Source organism: Dasypus novemcinctus, chromosome 9 (assembly GCF_030445035.2).
Source record: "Dasypus novemcinctus isolate mDasNov1 chromosome 9, mDasNov1.1.hap2, whole genome shotgun sequence".
NCBI classification, from domain to species: domain Eukaryota; kingdom Metazoa; phylum Chordata; class Mammalia; order Cingulata; family Dasypodidae; genus Dasypus; species Dasypus novemcinctus.
In genome coordinates this window covers 67,291,008-67,306,280 of record NC_080681.1, presented here as the reverse complement: position 1 = coordinate 67,306,280, position 15,273 = coordinate 67,291,008, and the positions used below count along the sequence as shown (strand labels likewise).

Sequence of the window (15,273 nt, the reverse complement as noted above, 5' to 3'; positions counted from 1 at the left end):
ACTAGTACCTAACATAGGTCCTGAAGATGCTTCCCTATGTTTTCTTCTAATAGTTATATATTTCTGGTTTTTATATTTAGGTCTTTGATGCATTTTTTTTTTAGAGGAGGTACCAGGGATTGAACCCAGGACCTTGTACTTGGGAAAAAGGCACTCAATCACTGAGCTATATCTGCTCCCCCAATGAGTGGGTTTTTTTTTTTCTGTTTCTGTTTTTTTGTTTTTAGAAGGTATCTGGGATTAAACCTGGGAATCTGTACATGGGAAGCAGGTACTCAACCACTTGAGCTACATCCGCTCCCCCTTTGATCCATTTTGAATTGATTTTTGCGTATGGTATGAAGTATGGGTCCACCTTCATTCTTTAACATATGTGACATCCAGTTTTCCCAGTACCTTTTATTGAAGAGACTATTCTTTCCCGATTGAGTGGTCTTGGAACACTTGTCATAATCAGTTGGCCATAAAAGCGAGGATTGATTCTGAACCCTGAATTTTATTCCATTTTCTGTATATCTGCCTTTGTGCTGGTTCCATGCTGGATTTTTTTTTCAATATCATTTTTTAAAAATTTATTTATTTTTTAATTTATTTCTCTCCCCCCCCATTATCTGCTCTCTGTGTCCATTCACTGTGTGTTCTTCTTTGTCTGCTTGCTTTCTTGTCAGTGGCACTGGGAATCTGTGTCTCTTTTTGTTGCGTCACCTTGCTGCGTCAGCTCTCTGTGTGTGTGGCGCCACTCCTGGGCAGGCTGCACTTTTTTGTGTGGGGCAGCTCTCCTTGGGGGGCACACTCCTTGCATGTGGAGCTCCCCTACATGGGAGACACCCCTGCGTGACATGGCACTCCTTGTGCACATCAGCACTGAGCGTGGGTCAGCTCACCACATGGGTCGGGGGCCCTGGGTTTGAACCCTGGACCTCCCATATGGTAGGTGGATGCTCTATCAGTTGAGCCAAATCTGCTTCCGCCATGCTGTTTTGATTACAGTGGCTTTGTATACATTTTAAGATTTGGATGTATAAGTCCTCCAGCATTGTTCTTTTTCGAGATGACTGGCTATTTAGGGTCCCCTACCTTTCCATATAAATTTGATGATCGGATTTTCCATTTCTGCAAGGAAGGCTGTTGCAGTTTTGATGAGGATTGTGTTGAATTTGTGAATTGGTGGTATCGTAACAATATTTAGTCTTCTAATCCATGATACAGAATGGATTTCCTTTTATTTAGGTCTTCTTTGATTTCTTTTTGCAGTGTTTTTTTGTTTTCTGAGTATAGGGTCCTTTTGTCTTGGGTATTCGATTGTTTTAATTGCTATTGTAAATGGTACTTTTTTCTTGGTTTCCTCTTCATATTGTTCATTACTGGTATTAATATATAGAACACATATACAGATTTTTGTGTGTTGATGTTTTACTTCAGCACTTTGCAGAATTCATTTATTGGTTCTAGTAGCTTTCTTGTGGCTATTTCAGGATTTTCTGTTTACAGGATCATGTCATCTGCAAATAGGGAAAGTTTCACTTCTTCCCTTCCAGTTTACATGCCTTTCATTTCTTTCTCTTGCCTAACTGCTCTGGCTGGAACTTTCAGTACTATGTTGAATAACAGTGGTGATGGTGGCATCCTTGTCTTGTTCCCTGATCTGCTTTCAGGAAACATTGAGTATAATGTTAGCAGGGGGTTTTTCATATATGCCCTTTATCATGTTGAGGAAGTTTCTTTCTATTCCTAGTTTTCTAAGTGTTGGATTTTGTTAAATGCCTTTTCGCATCTATTGAGATGAGCAGGTGTTTTTTTCCCCCCTTCTCTTTGTATTTATTAATTCATTTTCTTATGTTGAACCACCCTTGCATAGTTGGGATAAATCCCACTTGATCATGGTGTCTAATTCTTTTAATGCACTGTTGGATTTGGTTTGCTGTTTTGTTGAGAATTTTTGCATCTGTATTCATGGGGCTATTGGTCTGTAATATTCTTTTTTTGTGGTATCTTAATCTGGCCTTGGTTTAGGTGATGTTGATCTTATAGAATGAGTCAGGGAGTGTTCCCTTCTCTTCAATATTTTGCTAGAGTTTGAGCAGGATTTGCATTAATTCTTTTTATTTTTTATTTTATTTGTTTTAGATTTTGTTTATTCCCCACCACCACCACTCTGTGTCTATTTGCTGTGCATTCTTCTGTGTCTGCTTATCTTCTTTTCTCATCTTTTCTTTAGTAGGCACCAAGACCCAACCAATCCTGGGACCTCCAACATGATTTCTAGTTTTGTTCCATTGTGTTCTGAGAAGAAATATTGTGTGATTTCAATATTTTTGAATTTACAGACACTTGTTTTGTGACCTAATATATGGTCTTTCCTGGAGAATGGTCTATGGGCACTAGAGAATAGTGTGTATTCTGCTACTGTTGGGTGAAGTGTTCTACTGTTGCGTGAAGTGTTCTATATATACATCTTATGTCTAGTTGGTTTAGAGTGTTGTTCAAGGTTTCTATTTCCTTACTCAACTTTCTTTATGGATATTGTATCCATTTTTGAAATTGGTATATTGAAATCTTGTACTATTAAAGTGGACTATTTTTCCCTTTAAGTCTGTCAACAATTGCTTTATATATTTTGGGGCTCTCCTGTTAGGTGCATATGTATTTATAATTATTCTTATTGAAATTGATCCCTTTATCAGTATATATTTACCATTTTTGTACCTAGTAACAGTTTTTGACTTAAAGTCTATTCCTCTGATCTTAGTATAGCTACCCCAGCTCTTGGTTACTACTTGCATTGTATATGTATATCCATCCTTTCCCTTTCAGCCTTCTGGTATCTTTGAATTCAAGGTGCGTCTCTTACAAACAACATATAGTTGGGTCATGCTTTTTTATGCATTCTGCCAGTCTCTGCCTTTTGAATGGAGAGTTTAATCCATTTACCTTTAAAGTAACTACTGACAATGCCTGGCATTCTTCTGCCATTTTGCTCTTTTGTTTTGTTAGATTTATACTTTTTTGACCCTCAATTCTTCCATTAGTGCCCACTTTCAAATTGTTTTGATTTCTTTGTATTGTGCCATTTTGAGCTCCTTCTCATTGCTTTTTTAAAGATGTATTTATTTATCTATCTATTTATTTATTTATTTATTCTCCCCCTACCCCCTGCCTTGAGGCTTGTTTTTGCTGTCTATTCTCTGTGTCCATTTCCTGTGTATTTTTTCTGTGTCTGCTTGTCTCCCTTTATTGTGTCATCTTGCTGTGTCAGCCGTCAGTTCTCCACGGCATGGGTGCAGACCAGCTTCCCTTCGCAAGGAGGTAGACAGGAGCCCAACTGATTGAGCCACAGCAGCTTCCCTTCTCATTGCTTTTGAATGTATTTTTTCATATATTTTTGTTGTAGTTTTCATTGGGTTAAAATGAAATGTCCTAAATCTGTAACAACATTATTTGATTTAATAGCAGCTTACCTTCTATAGCCTGCATATACACTGTTCTTTTACTATTCTGTACTTCCATCTGTTTTTTGGACTTGTTATGAATTATGTATTTATACATTGTATATTCAAAAATCATTGATTTATTGTTTCTTTTATACATTTGCATTTAGCACCTTTAAAAAGCAAGAAGTGGAATTACATACTAAAAAAATATAACACATTACTACTGGTATTTATAATTACCCATATGGTTACCTTTACTGGAGAATTTTATTTTTTTTATCATGCTTTGATCCATTGTTTAGTGCCCTTTCCTCTCTGTTTATAGAAAGTCCTTTAGCATTGCTTATAGTAATAAATTGCCTCAACTTTGTTTATCTGAGAATGTCTTAGTTTCTCCCTCATTTTTGAAAGAAAGTCTTGCTGGAAAAAAAATCTTTGTTTGGCAATTGTTTTCTTTCAGCCCTTTAAATATTTCATTGCACTGCCTTCTGATCTCCACTGTTTCTGATGAAAAATTGACATTTAACATAATCAGGATTCTCTTTTACATAACTCATTGCTTTTCTCTTGCTGTTTTAGAATCTCTTCTTCTCTGGCATTGGACAGTTTGATTACTATGAGTTTGGGTATAGTTTATCCTCTTTGGGGTTTGTTGGGATTCTTGAATGTGCATATTTGTGTCTTTTGTTAAAATTTGAGAAGTTTTCTGCCAGTATTTCTTTGAATATTCTTTTTGCCCTTTTCTCTTTATTCCTCTTCTAGAACAAAGTATGTATTGGTATGCTTGATGGTATCATGTAGGTGTGTTAGGCTCTGTTTGTGTTTTTCTGTACTTTTTTCTTTCTGCAGTTTAGCCTGAAACATTTTAGTTTTCTTGTCTTTGAGATCATTGATTCTTTCTTTTGCCAATTCTAATCTGTTGAAATGCTCTAGGGAGTTTTTTAAATTTCATTTATTGTGTTCTTAAACTCCAGTGGTTAATTCCTATTGAGAATCCCAAAGAGATCTCCATATTATTCCTTCATTGTTTTCTTCATATCCTTTAGTTCTTTCTTATATTTTCCTTTAGCTCCTTGAGCATTTTGAAGATAATTTTCTCCACTAAGTCCAATGTCTGGTCCTCTTTATTGATGGTTTCTGGATTTTTATCTTGTTCCTTTACATGGGACATCATTTCCTATTTCTTTGTTTGTCTAGTAATCTTTTGTTGCACACTGTACATTTTAATATTTTGAAGTGTTAATTTAGTCCCTGAGCTGTCTGTTCCTTAAATTTTTATCCAACTAGTGATATAATAGATTTTTGGAATGCCAGGAGCTAATCAAAACAAATAAAGCTAAACAAAAAGCACCACTCACTATCTTTGCAAATTGACTGTTCTTTGGCTGGTTGCCTATTAGGATATCAACTCAAGGCAAATGATAATGCAGGGTCCTTTCTTTTTTACCTGAGCTTGCATGGAACTGCAGGGCAAACTGAATTTTTATAAATTCAGCATTTGCTCAGTTAATGAAGTCCTTTAACTATTTTCCGTAGTTTTGAGGAAAATTACTGTCTTTAAGATTCCTTTGCTGTCTTTGCCTGAGGAGTGTTGTATCAGTGGCCACCCTCAGAGCTGGCCCCCAGCAACCTGAAGTAGTCAGTCAAAAGAAGTGATCAGTGATCAGGCCATCCACCCCAGAGTTTGGAAGATTAGAGCTTTATGTCCTACCCTGGCATCAGCACGCTGTGTCAGGACCCTGATCTAGGTCTTTTATGTGTCACCCTGGTACCATCAAGCTATGCCAGGAGTCCCCACTGCTGCTCATTATGAGGCTTGAGGGTAGGGGGATGGTGGCTGCTGCAGGAAGGGTGAAACTTACCAGTATTTATTGCAATTTATCAGCCTCTTCCTTTCACTGCTCCCTGGATGCTGCAGTGTTTCACTGGACTGTGGAGCTTCAAAGTAGTTGATTGAAACAGTTCCTGTCAGTTCAATAGTTGTTTTGGTAGAGCAACTGATTCCTGGAGCTTCCTATGCCACCTTCTTCCTACAATCCTCTGAAACTTTACCTGAATTTTTTTTCTTACAGTGTTTTATCTGCTCTGTGAACTGTTTCTATATCCAAAGGGAGTTCTGGGACTTGTGAAACAGAGTTGAACATCTTGTTTCAGTCCTTTTGGCTGTTGCTAGATGGATTGTTACAGACATACATGCACCCCTTTTTATGCCTATTGGTTATTATGCTACCTCAAACCAGGATGAGGGGCCTGCACTGAGCTGTGGAAGTGGTAGGGGAAGGTATAGCCACTAGGTTTTTATCCTGTTTTTAAGTTGCCTTTTTCTTGGTTTCGTGCTTTCCCTGTTAATTCAACCCTTTGCTTTCTGGAGCTATGAGAAAGATGGTTCTGCCAGTTTTTGCTTGTTGTTCAAAAATTCTGTGGGGGCACTGTACATCTTGCTGATGGCACCCTCTGGTAATTGAAATTTGTACCCTTTTTTCCTTATGAATTTCATAGTTTAAGTTCTTACATTTAGATTGCTGATCCATTCAGTTAATTTTTGGATATGGTATGGGGTAGGGGTCCAACTTCATGATTTACATGTGGATATCCAGTTTTTCTACTACCGTTTTTTGAAAAGTCTATTTTTTCACCACTGAGTGGTCTTGGCATCCTGTTGAAAATCAATTTACTATAGATATTTACTATAGATATAGATATAGCTTTATTTCTGGACTATTAATTCTATTTCATTGATTTTTATATTTCCCCTGATGTCATTATCAAACCATTGAGTACTGAAGCTTTGTGGTAAGGTGTTTTTTTTTGTTTAGTTTTTTTTTTTTTTTTGCGATACCAGGGCTGGGGAATGAACCCGGGACCTCATATGTGGGAAGCCAACATTCGAAACTGAGCCACATTGGCTCCCCTGGGTTGGTTTTTTGTATTTACTTATTTTTAAAAAAATATTTTATTTATTAACACTTCCTTCCTTGTTGTTTGTGCTTGCTGTCTGCTCTCTGTGTCTATTTGCTTTGTGCTGTCTGTGTCTGCTCATCTTCTTTTAGGCACCACGAACCAAACCTGGGGCCTCCCATATGGGTGAGAGGAGCTCAATTGCTTGAGCCACCTCTGCTCCCTGCTGTGTTGTGTCTCTCGTTGTGTTTCCTTCTTGTGTCTCCTTGTTGCATCATCTTGTTGCGTCACTTGCCACACCAGCACATTGTGCCAGCTTGCTGTTTTGCTCGTCTGCTGTAAGAGGCACTGGGAACTGAACCCAAGACCTCTTATGTGGTAGTCAGGAGCTCAATTGCTGGAGCCACATCTGCTTCATTGTTGTTTGTTGTTTGTTTTTAGGAGGCACTGGGCCTGAACCGCTTGAGCCATATTCGTTCCCCTGCAGTAAATTTTGAAATCAGAAAGTGTGTGGCCACCAAGATTGTTCTTTTTAAAGATTGTTTTGACTATTTTTGGTCTCATATGATGTTTAGGATCAGCTTTTCCATTTCTATAGGAAAGTCAGCTGGGATTTTGAAAGGGTTAGCTTTGACTCCATCAATCAATTTGAGGAATATTGCCAGATTAACAATATTAAATTTTCCAATCAGGGACACAGGATGCCTTTCCAATTATTTGGGTTGTCTTTTGTGTTCTTCAATGATGTTTTGTAGTTTTCAGTGTTCAAGTCTTAAACTTTTTTTGTTAAAGTTTTTCCTAAGTATTTTACTTTTTTTAAACTCATTTTCAGATTGTTCATGGCTAGTTATAGAAATGCACTTGATTTTTATATATTGATCTTGTATCCTGTAACTTTGCTGTATTTATTAGCTCTAATAGTTTTTGTGTAGTTTTATTAGGATTTTCTGTACATAAAATAATGTCATCTGCAAATAGAGATTTCTAACCTTTTGAGTTATTTAATCCTCAAGGATTAAGCTATGTGATAAAGATTTCCTTTGTAAAGTCTAAAAATTGTCAAACAGGTCCTCAATTAGCTAACCTAACTCATTTCATCAGTATCCTAGGGTTTGTTATTTGACCTATTATTTACATATATTTAACTTTAGTGTCTAGATATTTAAGTGGATATAGTAAAATTATGGTAATCAAATCTCTAAGGAATTGTTTGTTTAGAGTTACAAAGTGTTCCAGATAGCTTTAAATTTTGGAGTGTTGTTTTCATTTGATTGTATTGGTGAAAATTTTAAAAAATATGTGTATATTTTCCTTTCTTAGAATTGTGTGGTGTAGGAAGGACTGATATTGATTGAGTGCTCATTATGTGTCAGGTACTCTAGTAGGTATGTTATATACCTCTCACTTAAATCTTACAGGTCTTTGAGATAGATAGTGATAGTCTTTTTTTTCTAAATTAGAAAACAAATTAATGACTTGTCAAGGTTACATAACTACGCCAAAATTGGAACTGGCGTTTAGATCCAGTCTTCCCTGCTTTCTAATCTTGCTTTTCTTTGAATACAGCATAAATAATTTAGGATTATTTTTATCAAGCTCAGTAGAAGATGGGGCTAGAGATGTTATACGCTTAACACTGAAAAGCATCTTTCATTTTTTTTCCCATTGTTTTATGTGACTTTATGAGATATATAAACTAGACTTCCTGATTATAGTCAATAACTACATCATCCATTTTCTGAGTTTCTCTGATCCTCCAGAAAAGCATGATCATCTTCATTATTTCCATGCCTTTTGTCTTATTATCATCTTTAAAAGCTTTGTTTGTGATTTTCAAATTGCTAACTTAATAGTTATTCAAAGTTTGTCATGTTTAAAACATTAAAGACTCCAAGCAAGACCAGCAGAAGTGCCCAGTTGAACCCAGTCAAACCACAAAACTATGTGAAGTTAAAAAAAAAAAGTTGTTGCTTCCAGTTAGTAAGTCTTGGGGTGGTTTTTAAAACTGGAATAGATAATTGAAACACTGTCCCAGTTCATCTCTTAATTTTTTATTTTTGTAATTGAGATAAAATTTCATACAGTAAAATGAACAGATTCTTTTTTAAAGATTTATTTATTTATTTGTCCACCCCCCCCACCCCATTGTCTGTTCTCTGTGACTATTTGCTGTGTGTTCTTCTGTGTCTATTTGTCTTCTCTTTAGGCAGTACCAGGAAGCAATCCTAGGACCTTCTGGAGTGGGAGAGAGGTGCTCAGTCTCTTGTGCAACTTCAGCTCCCTGGTCTGCTGTGTCTCTTATTATCTGTCTTCTGTGTCTTTTTTTTTTTTAAAGATTTATTTATTTATTTATTTAATTCCCCCCCCTCCCCTGGTTGTCTGTTCTTGGTGTCTATTTGCTGCGTCCTGTTTCCCTGTCCGCCTCTGCTGTCGTCAGTGTCACGGGACGTGTGGGCGGCGCCATTCCTGGGCAGGCTGCCCTTTCTCTTCACGCTAGGCGGCTCTCCCCACGGGCGCACCCCTCGCGCGTGGGGTTTCCCCACGCGGGGGACACCCTTGCGCGGCACGGCACTCCCTGCGCGCATCAGCGCCGCGCATGGCCAGCTCCACACGGGTCAAGGAGGCCGGGGCCTGAACCGCGGACCTCCCATATGGTAGACGGACGCCCTAACCACTGGGCCAAAGTCCGTTTCCCTTCTGTGTCTCTTTTTGTTGTGTCATCTTGTTGGGTCAGCTCTGTGCTCGGGCCAGCTTGCCGCATGGGTCAGCACTCCTATGCAGGCCAGAACTCCTGCACAGGCTATCGCTGCTGCATGGGCCATTGCTCAGTTCGGGCCAGGTCACCATGTGGGTAAGCACTCCTGCGTGGGCCATTACTCCACTTGGACCAGGTTGCTGCACGGGCCAGCACTCTGTGTGGGTCAGTTCTCTGCTTGGGTCAGCTTGCTTTTATGAGGCAGCCCTGGGAATCAAACCCTGGACCTCCTATATGGTAGATGGGATCCCAGTTGCTTGAGCCACATCCGCTTCCCTGAACAGATCTTAAGTTTACAATTTGAAGAGTATATCTGTGAGACCCCATTCAGCATAGGAAATTTTCATTACCCCAGAAACATGCTTTCTTCCTGGTCAGTTCCTACCACTCATAGTCAATCACTGTTCTGAGTCAATTAATCAATGACCAATTTACCAAATGTCCATTTTGTCAAGTATACCTGTGTTTCTTAAACTATTGAGTTTTATTTAATTAGTTTAGTTGAGAAATCATAACAGGGTTTAGCTGTCTCTGTCCTACCTCCTTGCTTCCTGGAGACTGAGAGTGAAAAGCCAGAAGCACACAACTTTTAAGATGCTGACAGTTTAGTAGGAAGTTGGAAGAAGCTTAAAATTTATTAGGAAATTGGAAGTATTAAGAGTTAGCAGCTAACGTGGATGATTAGGGGTTGGGAAATGGAAAATTGCAATTGCCAACTCTATAAACCACTGGCAGACATTTGGTTGAAATGATGGAATTATAATAGATTTTCCCAGAAACCTTCAGAGATCCATTTAATCGTAAACTTTAGTCTATTGTGTAATCTTTTTCATAAATTACTTCATTGAGATATTAAAATAAACCTTTTTGTAATTATGAGATGGAAGGACACAAGAAATTGGTAATATTTTTTGCTTTGGGGAAAAAAAACATGCTGTCAGGGAAACTAGGGTTTAAGTTTTATACCATAAGACAATTTGTGCCTTTTAAGTTTTGTACCATAAGACATTGGGATCAGTTGGAAAATAAATTAAAATGAAATTTTTCTTTTTCATAGTCTTTAAATTGATAGAATTTGGTTAAAATACTTAACTTTATTTGAAAGTTGCATGAATGAACTTTGCAACTCTTAGAAAAATTGGATATCCACAATTGGTGATTGATGGTTTTAAATTAAGTTAACATATTTTTAATGTAACATTTTTTTGTGATCTATGAACTTAAAAAAAGAAACATAAAAAAGTAAGTTAATTAAGTAAACAAAATGTTGGCATTTAAGCTGAAATCTTTTAGTTGAAAAAAAAACTTTTTTTTCTTTTTTCCTTAGGTTGGGTGTTGAAAACAAAGACGTATTTTAGTAGAAATTCTCCTGTCTTATTGCTTGGGAAATGTTACCATTTTAAATATGAAGGCAAGTGCTAAATGTGTAAACCATTTAAAAGTCTTTGTGGAAATTTACTGTGAAACTGTTTTCATTATTTTATTTTTAGATTAATCTACTTTTGGTATATTTCTTTTAAGTATCTTTAGTTTATATAACATAATTATTTTTATATGGTGTGGGATTCTTGTGAAATACCTTGAGGATAATGATTATAGCATCTTTTTTTATAGTCTCTATTTTTTGCTTTATAATATGGGTGCTAAATAAATCTTATTTGAATTGTTATCCTAATATTCTCTATCATATTCTCTGATAACTTTAAAGTATATGTTGATAATTACAGTATTATCTTAGTTAACCTAAAAATGATCAATTTTCCAATTCTTAAGGATGCTCAAATTTCTGAAATTATTTATTTTATATCATGCTTTTGAATTGCTGCATATGTTCAGCCTTATAATAATGGTTTTATATTATCTTATTCTTTCTTTTAACAATTAATGTCAGGTACTGAGTACCTGCTATGTGTCAGGCATTATGCTAGGTTCTTGGGAATGTCAACAAGCCTGCAAAAGTAGGTTTAATATCTCCATCTTAAGGTAAAGTAGAAGTTAGACAATTTGTTCAAATTCACACAGGTATTAAATGGCAGGCCTGAAATTTAAACCAACACAATGTATCACTTTATTTTTTTATTTAATTAAAAATATTTTTTCCATGTATCACTTTAGTGTACTGTTCTATTTCTGTTGTACTCCTTTACGTGGTTTCATGTGTGTGAGTGGTGTGTGTGAGAGAGAGAGTGGGAGAGGGAGAGAGCAAAAAGGAGGGAGGGATGGAAGGTGGAAAGGAGGGAGGTGGGGAGAAGGGGAAGAAGGGGAAAAGAGAGGAAGAGAAAATGAATATGACAGTATGTGATTTTCCAGGCTTCTGTTCATTTTATGGTGAACTGTTCTGGTACATAATTTATCAGCAATTTTCTAAAACATTGAAATTCTTTACAGTAGAGCAGTTAACATTTATTAGCATTTATAATGTGCCAGGTGGTATTCTAAGTGATTTGTTTGTATTAACGCATTGAGTTCTCACAATAATTGTGTGAGTTGGGTACTATTACTGTCCCCATTTTACAGATGAGGGAAAGAAAGTTTAGGTAATCTTCTAAAATCATGCATTTGATTTACGGTGGAACCTGAATTTGAAGCCAGTCTGACCCAAGTACCTGTGATCCTTACCAGTATTGTATAATTAAAGTGTTTTTATCTTCATACTTAAAGTATTTATCTCTCTGCACATACTTGAAAGCTAATTGTTGGTGTGTATATATGTCTGTATATATATGTCCAGTACCTAGTAACACTGAAATTAAAAACAAAATTCTGACTAAAATTTTTGTGTATTATTATTATAGAAAATTTAGAAAATAAACTAAGGGAATAAAGAAAGTAAGCTAAGGGAATAAAGAAAATAAAAATCACCTTACTACTTAGAAATGCATACAAATGACATACAGTCATTTTGCTGTGTGATTTTACAGTTATTACCTTTAAATTTTTCCCCCTGATTTTAAAAGAAATGCGTGTCTATTATTAAAAAGAAAGAGAAGATATAGAAATTGCTGAGGGAAAATGAAAATCACTTGTATTGCTATTACATGGAGATAACCACTGTTAACTTTTTGGTGCATATTTTTCTGGAATTTTATATATATTTGTAAAAATGAGATTGTGCTTATATTTCTGTATTTCTATATATATAAATGTAAAATATGATCAGACTAATATATTGTAGCCATCTTTCCATATCACTTTTAATGACTACAGAATAAATGCACTATAAATTATTGACCTAGTCTTCTCTTGTGGATATTGTTTAGTTTTTTTGTTAGTTTAAATAATGCAGCAATGTTCTTATAGATAAAGCTTCATGTGCGACTATACTTATTTCTTTTTTTTTTTTTTTAAAGATTTATTTATTTATTTAATTTCCCCCCCCTCCCCTGGTTGTCTGTTCTTGGTGTCCATTTGCTGCGTCTTGTTTCTTTGTCCGCTTCTGTTGTCGTCAGCGGCACGGGAAGTGTGGGTGGCGCCATTCCTGGGCAGGCTGCTCTTTCTTTTCATGCTGGGCGGCTTTCCTCACGGGCGCACTCCTTGCGCGTGGGGCTCCCCCACGCGGGGGACACCCTTGTGTGGCACGGCACTCCTTGCGCGCATCAGCGCTGCGCATGGCCAGCTCCACACGGGTCAAGGAAGCCCGGGGTTTGAACCGCGGACCTCCCATGTGGTAGACGGATGCCCTAACCACTGGGCCAAAGTCAGTTTCCCTATACTTATTTCTTTAGGATAAAATCCTAGAATTTCTGGGTCAAAGGGCATGTGTATTTTAGGACTTTAAATATATAATGTGAGATTTTCTTCAGCAAAGTGTTCACATTTCCTCCGGAAGTATATATTTCCTTTTCCTTATATCTTGCCTAGCACTGAAGATAGAATTTGAAAAAGTTTGTTTTACTGAAAGATAAAACATTTTTACCTAATTTTAAATTGTTTTAGATGAGTCCTGGTCATTGTTACATATAGCTAATGGGTTCTTCTGCAGTTATTATTTATACTGTTGTCTAAATCTGCTTTTATGGAACAAAGGTACACTTTGTTTTTACCTCATTTGTGTAATTTTGTTGTTAATTGCCTTTCAATCATCTTTGTGTGAGAATGACAATAGAAAATTATGATGCTATTATTCAATAATTAAATACATATTAATCAAATTTTTACTGCAAGATGCTATGCTGAGAGCTTGAAAAAATAAATAAGGAACTCTGCATGCTCTCAAATAGCTCATATCCTCATTAAAAAGACTGGCATGTATGTAACTATTATTTAGGCAAAGAAAAGGATAATAAGAATGATATAAACAACTGAACTGCAAAATCAGGAGAGGAGGTGATTAGTTTTGACTGTGTGAATAGAGAAGGGTACGTGAAAAGTGGAATTTTGATCTTGAAGTATGAATAGGAAGTTGAAAAATAAAGAAGGGGTGCATTTTAGGCAGATAGAATGGCATGACAAAAGCAATAACTAGGAGAAGTTAGAGGGCATATTTAGAAAACAGATGTCCAATGTACTCTGGTGGAAGCTAAATATTACATCTCTAAATAACTGCTCATTTCTTCTTTCATGCCATTTTTTAGTAAATGGCAAAAGTTACATTTCAAAAAATTTCGAATCTGGTGTCTTATTTCTGCAACAGTTGGGCATAATCTTGGCAAGTTCAGGAGCACTCAGATCCTGAAAACAGCAGAGATAGAATAAAGAATATACATGATAAGACCCCTTGATATCTTAGTATCATGTTCTCCCCTTTACCTCCTGCCAAGAGATTCCTCAGCAAAGCTCAATCCCTAGGCTGGTTTCAGTTGAGAAAAAATATTTATTATTTCAGGTAGACTGAGTCTGTCTAGTCTCTGTGTATCTCTTAAAAAGGTTCCTTTCTTGTTTCTGTGTCCTATTTTTGTCTCTAGTCTACAGTGATTTTCTGTGAATGCTCCTCAGTTCAAAAATGAGGAGGGAAGAGCCTTACTTCTCCCCAGTTTATATTAAATCATTTTGTCTCTGAGATAGAACTGGTATACCAGAGATGATCTCATATTATAGTTCTTCATTAATGGCTCCTAGGTGTACTCTGAATCATCCAAAAGAAAACATGGAAATATCTTGCTAGATGGATATTGTCATCTGTGGGAAGATGAGGCTTACCAAAAGTAAGATAAAACCCTTAATTGCCTCCTTCATAAATGGCTCACCAGACACTCTGGAAATTTAAAAAAAAATGTTTGATATTTAGTCAAGGTAATACTAATTGGGAGGACCATTTGGATTTATATACTGCAAACCTGGTATAAAAATACATAGTATACCTTACATTGACAAGGGAAAATTGTATAATATAAGAAAAAGAGCGTGTAGCTTAGAAAAAGTAGCAAGATAAATTTAAAATCTTGACAGATTAGGACAGATTTAGAATAGTAAAATAATATAATTTTTGTGAATATATTCTGATATAACTAGAAATTAAATAATGGGGCTGAAATCAAGTTTAAGAATCTTATATTTATCATTATGAATTGTCATTGTAAATGTTTCAGAGGGTGGATAGAAGTTCACAGATTTTTTAATTACCTAGAATGTTGTATTTCTTATGTTGACTAGAGTTTTATTTTCTTCTTGATAGTGTACACATAAATTTTTATCTTTTCTATGTACGAATAAATAATATTCCATAATTTCAAAAAATGTAAAGAACTGAAAGAAATAATATAAGGAAAAAATGCCCTTCTTTCTCTGGATTCTGTCATATCTTCTGTCTTGGTATTGAAGTAGACACTTCCTACTATGTGGAGAGCTAAGTGAAGTTTAGGCCAACATGCTGAAATCATCAGAGTGGGAAGATGGATAGAACATGAATCCTTGATGATGTCACTGAGGAACTGAATTAACCAACCCAGAGCCACCCCTACCTCAGGACTTCTGTTCTGCTTATATGTGATAATAAATCCCGTTATTGTTTAAGCCATTTGAAATGGACTTTGTTTATTGGTATCCAGTAGTATCTTTTCTGGTTTGTTCTCCATTGACAGTTTTATAACAGTCTGTATGTCTGCTCCTTCACAAATAACATAATAGGATTATTTATTTTTGTAATTATTTGTTTAATGTCTCTCATTAAGCTGGATTGTAAGGTCCTTGAGAGTAAGGAACATGTCAGTCATACTTTCAGTAGTAACACCAGTGCCTATAGCAGTGTCT

The 15,273-nt window shown here is 36.1% G+C and overlaps 1 protein-coding gene across 5 annotated transcripts in view; it reads left to right on the top strand.

Moving 5' to 3' along the window:
- ATG4C (autophagy related 4C cysteine peptidase) overlaps nt 1-15,273 on the top strand; it is an 85,356-nt gene that overhangs the window by 24,472 nt on the left and 45,611 nt on the right. For all 5 annotated transcript variants that reach the window (XM_058303467.2, XM_058303468.1, XM_058303465.2 and 2 more), the window contains one exon: nt 10,412-10,495. In XM_058303467.2, coding sequence (XP_058159450.1) covers nt 10,412-10,495 — 84 coding nt within the window. The remainder of the gene's footprint in view (nt 1-10,411; nt 10,496-15,273) is intronic.